Source organism: Apaloderma vittatum, unplaced genomic scaffold (assembly GCF_000703405.1).
Source record: "Apaloderma vittatum isolate BGI_N311 unplaced genomic scaffold, ASM70340v1 scaffold1378, whole genome shotgun sequence".
NCBI lineage: Eukaryota > Metazoa > Chordata > Aves > Trogoniformes > Trogonidae > Apaloderma > Apaloderma vittatum.
The window spans coordinates 44920-52188 of record NW_009732192.1 but is presented as its reverse complement, the minus strand read 5'-3'; the positions used below and the strand labels follow the sequence as shown (position 1 = coordinate 52188).

The 7269-nt window shown below is 46.0% G+C and overlaps 1 protein-coding gene across 1 annotated transcript in view; it reads right to left on the bottom strand.

Moving 5' to 3' along the window:
• The window catches only part of LOC104278441 (cadherin-4), a gene marked incomplete at its 5' end in the record, with an annotated part of 42516 nt that overhangs the window by 428 nt on the left and 34819 nt on the right, over positions 1 to 7269 (bottom strand). The window contains 3 exons of the mRNA XM_009875419.1: positions 1 to 37; positions 1390 to 1554; positions 3596 to 3735. Of these exons, the coding sequence (XP_009873721.1) occupies positions 1 to 37; positions 1390 to 1554; positions 3596 to 3735 (342 nt within the window). The remainder of the gene's footprint in view (positions 38 to 1389; positions 1555 to 3595; positions 3736 to 7269) is intronic.

Below are 7269 nucleotides of genomic sequence, written 5' to 3'. Positions count from 1 at the left end.
GGGGGGCCGTGGGGTCGTTGTCCGCGGCGCGCAGGCCCTGGAGGGGGGCAAACATACGGCGTTAATACCCCCCGTGGGGGTTTCATGGGGCTGGGACTCGGGAAGGGTCCGCGCTGGTGGGACGTTTGGGCAGCAACGCTGGGAGAGGATGGTGGAAATTTAAAACGAGGACGGTGGAGAAGCCTGGGGCTTCCCAGTGTCCAAATGAAAAGAACAAACAGAATCATTCCTCCCCTACTAATAACCAATATTTTAATTTTGATTCCTTTAGGAAAAAAAAAAAATCACTCCTAACAAACCCCTGCAATTAGGAGAGACTTTTGGTGTGAAATCTCGGGCAGAGCAGCCCATAGAAACGGCCTTGGGATATGGAGAAAAAGAATTGCTTTGCTGCAGCCTGGCGTCAAGAAAAGCCGACTGGGATAGAGCTGCAATAAAGCAAAATGTTCTGCATGTACGCCCTCAGAAACCCTGGTCTGAACATGGAGAGATGGAGCGGGTTTTACCGCAATGAGGAGCAGCCAGAACGTGTGTAAGAGCAAGTCTTCATGCGTACGGGTGTGTGTAAATGTGTGTGCGAAGGACAGGCAGGAACAATTGGAGAAGGGAATTTTAACGATGAAAATTAGAAAAAAACCACAGCAGGAAATGGATATAATAATTGAATTAAATTGCTGTAACATTTGTTTTTCTGACTTAGGAAATGGATGGTGTGTTTTGTCTCAGAGGAAATAATGCATTGATTGGTTTGCAACCACTCAATCACTCAAAACTAAAAAAGAGACAAGAAATACTAAATGGATAGACATTTGTACAAGCAGATAAAGGAGCAGTAATCTAACATAAAACAAAGAAACTCTCTCTGATCTGAGACGAACCTCTCTGTTCCGCAAACTCTTTGAGGCTTTAGACTAGATAAAGCTTACTAGGAAGGCACAAGCTGGTGAAATAACTACAAATTCAGGAGTCACAAAAGGCGCCTTTGGCTTTTGGCAATTCCGGCAGCTGCCTTGCCACTGCCTCCTCACCAGGACGTCCCTCCTTTGTCCACCTCCAATTTTACTGACAGTGAGTGCCAGATTCAGAGGAATCTAAGGGAGAGAGTCACCAGGTTATGCTGCCTGGATGCTGAAAAGCATGGTTATTTGTGAGGCCATATCAGAAGTCTTGGGATTTTGCTTGCACTTTGGCTTTTTACAGGCTCGGTGCCTTTAGGAGGCCAAGTTCGGGGTCTGTCGCTCATGCCAGTTGCTCCCCTGGTTTTCATCAGACTCCTTATGTGAGTAATAGCACCACTTGGTCCATGCAGCCAGGAAAATGTTGCATAGCTGGTTTTAGCTGGCTGCTCGGGCTTTTCAGATGTGACACAGGACACCCTATGGAACATACCTCATTAATAAAGTCACCAATATCCCCTGGATGCGGGATTACTGGTCTTATAGGATACTGGGGTTCAGCACCAATAGGTCTTTCATCCACCCTTCTGACTCCAGGTGTCTTGTTCAGCACGTGATCCATGGTCTCTGGCTGCTGGAGCTGGCTTAAATCGTAATCCTGTGACAAATGGAAAGGCAGAGAGTGAAACCAAGAGCTTTTCACTCAGATCACCTACTTGCCCAATGTACGAAGGAGTCAAGGGATCTAATCCTACTTCAGCTGAAGTTCAACGGCAAAACTTATATCTGGGTATGCAGCACCTCTAACCACCTAAATTACAGGTGAACCTCACCTCCAATTAGCTCATGAAACTGGCATGCTTAAAACTCTTAAAATATAGTTAAATCAAATATTTAAATACCTACTGAATATTTTGCAAGGGCTCTAAATGTTTGGGATAAAAAATCCAGGCTTTTGATTGCATGTGCATATATTTTTGATGAAATACATAATATAATGTACAGACAGTGTTGGCGGACATATTATTGCAATTATGTTTGTACAGAAGTAAAAACACTGGAATGTATATTGCATTTATGCATGTAGGCCTTTCAAAGTAATTATGTTCTTTCTGCTTGGGAAAAATCCCGACAGAATAGGTTTCTATCAAGGAATGAGAACCAGGTAATATTTCATTAAAAATATATTCCTGTAGGTAATGGTGTTTTGCTGCTCTGCCTTTGCTGTTATTTTTAATGAATCCTTTCTAAAATATTTAAGCCTACAGTGTAGTTGCCTGAAACCAGATCCTTCAGCTAGCTTGAATGCTCATAACACTACTTTGTTCTACCAGCAAAACTGTTCTTGTGCTCAGACGGGGATGATTGAATCTCCAGGAGCAATATTTATAAACAACTTGTCAGTGACAAGAAAAAAGACATGCTAATCGCAAGGACTTTTCCATTGAAGACGAACTTCTCGAGTTTCCAGCAAAGCCCCTGCGCTGGCTCCCAGTGGGGTGTCTCTCCAGGCTCACCTGGTTGCCTTCGGATGCCACCTGGACCTCCAGGGCAGGACGTGCTGCTGTGGCTTCATTCATTCCTGAAGCACCAGCCCCCACCACTGACCTTAGGGCTCAGTGACACCAACCACAAACACAGCAGCTTCCATCCAGACCCCTGAGCCACGTGGTCCATTTAAGCAAGAATAAAGCCGCTACACAGTGCAGAGTCATGCTTCGTATTTGTCACTGTCACGGGCTTTTTTACTTGTGTTACGTGGAATAATAGCAATGAAAAAAAAAAGCGACCTAAATAATAGTATCCAAACTTTGCTATTTTAGCTGAGGAAATACATCTGTAGCAGAAAGACAGCACATCCCAGGAGTGCCGGCCAGGGAAGTTTTCATGCAGCATCAGCAGCGGTGTCTGTAAGGAGAAGGCACTGCAGAAAAGCTGACACATTCAGGCAGACTGTGGCTTTGGGCTCTGTCACCAAGTAAGGCTTTGCCACTGCACGCTTCGCGGTGAAAAAGAACATCCCCAAATGTATTTAGACACTTCTCACAACTACGACCAGAAATTAAAAATAATTAAAAGTTACACTAGATCTAGAGACGATGCAGGGAAGCCCCACGGAAGCTCTAGGCTCCAGCAAGCCAAGGCAGGTGCCTGCAACCACAGCTCTAGGCAGGGTGGTGGCTGCCACTTGGTTTTCTAGGTCCCCTGATGGGGAATGGTAAAATACATAGTTTTAATGATTAAAACTAATGATTAAATGATTAAAACTAATGATACATAGTTTTAATGATTAAAATAGCAGAAATATTGTTTGAACATAGAATCATAGAATCATAGAATCATAGAATGGCCTAGGCTGGAAGGGACCTTAGAGATCATCTAGTCCAACCTCCCTGTCATGGGCAGGGACACCACCTCTCGACTAGACCATGAGTGTCATTAAACTGATTTGTAGTCCCTCCCCATGAAGCTGCCCTGGCAATAGCAAAATCCACGTAGCACCGGCCTCCCTGCATGGTGCTGTTGGCACAGGAGCCTCCCAGAGACGGGCTGGACCTAAGCTGGCTCTCACCCACATCCGTGCCATGGCAGGGAAGCCAATAAAGCTTCCTGGGCATGAACAATGGCAAACGCAACCCTTTGCAAGTAGTTTAGTGAAAATGATGTGGCTTCTGCCTTTTGGGGAGTGCTCTTCTCACCTGGTCTTCCTCTCCACCTCCCTCTTCGTCGTACTTCAGAATATTGTCCCTGACGTCGTCCTCGGGGTCGATGAGGAGCTGCTTGGTGTGGCGCTCCTTCTCCCGGCGTTTCATCCACACCACGAAGAGCAGGACCATGGCTGTAACGGAGCAGAAGCAGCGTGAGCCTGGGTCTCCCATGGCGCGAGGCCAAGCCGCGGGTGTCGGAGCGTGGTGGGGCATCCTAACGCTCCGCCCGCCCTCTTCTGCCTGACGTCGTCCTCGGGGTCGATGAGGAGCTGCTTGGTGTGGCGCTCCTTCTCCCGGCGTTTCATCCACACCACGAAGAGCAGGACCATGGCTGTAACGGAGCAGAAGCAGCGTGAGCCTGGGTCTCCCATGGCGCGAGGCCAAGCCGCGGGTGTCGGAGCGTGGTGGGGCATCCTAACGCTCCGCCCGCCCTCTTCTGCCGTGGAGAACCTCACTGGCTGCTAGTAAGAGGAATAAAATTTTATCCTATTGTGTGTTCTAATTTATAAGGGAGAGATCAGTGAGAGCTGTAAATACTGTGACAGGCCTCCTCTACAAACACTTCTTTAAGATCCATCACGGATGCTGATTGAGCTGATGTTTATCAGAAGCCAAACACACAATCAAAGGAAAAGCAAACAGAAAGCGTGAAAACTGACGCCTTTTGAAAATATTTGATCTAAATTCTGAATTTTCAGGATTCTACTTCCACCTTTATTTTATTCAGGTGCATAAAATAAAGGTGGAGCCAAGAAAGCTGCGGGGGTGCTGAGAAGCAAACAGGTACAGACGACCAGGCGCAGCTGCTCCAGCAGCGTGACACAGCGATGCCTTCAGGCTGTGAGCCCTGGCCACGGCAGCCTTTTTGCTGTTGTCCACAGGATGCCATGGAAAACTGGTTTGGGGAAGGTGGGTAACACTGGGTCATGTAATCTGATTTGGGCTCACTTACCCTCTTTCCTGGTGCATGACAGAGGCTTTCTAGACTTCCAAGATCAGGTTAGCCAGGACATCAGTATACATATTTGGCCATTGAGATGCAAAGCGGATCTCAGATTGCTTGAAATCCTTTTGGAGAGCACAGCTTGCTTTGCAGAACAAGGGAGAGCAAATCTGGTAGCAGACAGCAAACCTCCTCAGGCATCAGCACCAACGTGCCAAGCCCTGGCTAATCTTCCTTAGTACCGTAACAGGGTTCTTGAATCATGAGAAATTTCCCCTCATTTAAACAACTTTACCCCAAAGGAACAGTGACTCCCTGCTCCACAACCTCATCCTTCCAAGGGCCACCCATGTCCCAGGGGGCTGCGCTCCCTGTGACTTTCTGCACGGAAGTTGCTTTGGGAACTTAAGTCTCCAATAACATAAGACAACCAGACCTTGTCTTCTTCAAGAACCTGTTAAAATGTTATTTTTCATTCTCATGCGCAGTAGCTGCAAACAATGCCATCAAAATGGAAATTAAGCCTGGGCAGCTGATGTAGTTACACCTCCCCGTGTCTGCTTTCCCTCTGCTCTCCACACAAGCCACACGCGAAGCTGTGACGGTGGCAATCTCCAGAAGAGAAGGATGGGTGGACCCTGGAGGTGGGAATGCGTGGCCGTGGGAACATGTTCGTTTCACTCGGGTCAACCCTTGCTTATTCAACCAAGTGAGTCCAGGCAGGATCCAAGTTCCCAATCTCTCTTTGTGTTTTTTAGCTGCATGAGGAAGAGGAACAACTGCTGTTTCCCATCGTCTCATACCTTTGCAGGCTTTTCTTTCCCTTCGCCTATTCACGGAGCCTCGGGATGGCCTCATGAAGGGCAAGAATGGAGAAGAAACCAGACCCTGAGGACATGCCAGCCTGCAGCCCCACAGCGCGGGGCGGTGGTTGGGAGGATCTGAGTTTTCCCTCCCAGCACCAAAGTGTTTGTACCCAACAGGAATTCAGTGAAGTGAGCAGAAGAGGACCGGACAGCTAATTACTGCCATTGTGTGCCAATCAGCTGCCATCCCTGCCTGCCAGCTACCAATTGTTTTCAGATAGTTCAGCATTTCTTTAATGCTTATCCTAGATCTATTCAAGACAGAAAAAAGAAAAGGAAAGAAAATGTAACGCTTATCTGCAATATAAAACCTCAGCTATTTAGAAGACTATTGAAGTCCTTTTCTCGTTGTTCCTTTTCAAGTCTCTCACAACAAGATACCTGCCTAGTCCACAAAGACAATATTATAATGGCTAGCAGGGTATATCTTTTTCTTTCCTCTTTTTTTTTTTTAAAATGCTACTTTTCCATGCACTTGTGGAAAAATCTGTGCCATTAACGCCTTTACAGCTACCTTGAAAAAAAATAAATGCCTTCAAAGTGTCAATAGCGGATGTAGTGCACTCTCCTTCCTTTTATTCACTCGGCAGAATGGGAAGTGCTATTACTGCTGTTAGACCCATTTTTTCGCTCTGCATGTAGTTTTCCTTGAAATCTATTGTCTTCACCCTTCACAATTTTTTATTGCATTGCTCTTCTAAATGTGTTATTTGTGCAGCTAATACATCAGGTATCAGGAAGAAGAAAAACCCTTTGAGCAAAGGTAAAGGCAGATACTTCCTTCACCTGAGCCACCTCAGATCTGTCCTCTTGCTGTTTCTTCCTTTTAAAGCCATCAAACTCTGACCTGCTGACTCTAAAATGGACAAATAGCACTAAAAATCACGCATCTGCCTTTTCCAGTCTACTGTTCAGAGGTCACAATATGAAACAGAGCGAAAGGAGGCAAAACACTGGAAGGATGTAACTGGAAAACTGCTCATCACAAATTACATTTTTCATCAGTGATACAGTGCTTTGCAGCTCTTGAAGATAAAAAAAAGTCAATTAGAATTACAATGAATGTAAAAATAAGCTTTTGTAATAAACCCCATAATTTAAAATGGGATAATGTATCTGAAAATGAAAAGAAGAATCTCTTAAATCAAATGTCCTTCAGCTGAAGTTAATTTCAGCCAACAGGATTTTCAACTGTTTAAATCATGCTTTGGATCTGGATTTATACAAGAGCAGCAAAAAAGAAGCCGCGTGTTTAATCACCTCTGGGGCTTCCAGGGCAAACTTTCAGCCCGCAGGCTGCAGCACGTCCCAGCACACCCAGCATGGTGGGACTGACCAACACCACGTCTTCTTCTGGACGTATGACCGCGGCGGCGCATTCACACCCAACACAGCAGCCTAAAACCATTTTGCTGCTGGGAGCCCAGATCCAATGAAGGGTAGGAACTGGGCATAGCAGCTCGGCACGGGGATGCTTCCACCGGCTCCGGTGGGCTGGATGAGCAGCAGGGAGCACACAGCCACAAACATCCGGGTTTCTTACTCGCCCTCCAGACCAATATGGGAAATCAATTCTACAACAATATATTCCCATCGCTGGCCCAGGAGCGTAGATGTTTGCCCAGTGATGACCCGATCTCTTAATGAACCATATCATATCCACATTAGGTGACATTTGCAGCATACGTCGCTCTGTCTGCTCTCTGTTTAAACACATTGGGGGTAAATATTAAGTGTGATTTAGCACCATAACTCCCATTAGCTTTAATGGGAGTCCCATGGTTTCATCCTGTGTTTATTGATGAATATTTACCTCATTGTTCATTTCAGTGCTCGTTTTTATCTATTCCTACTGT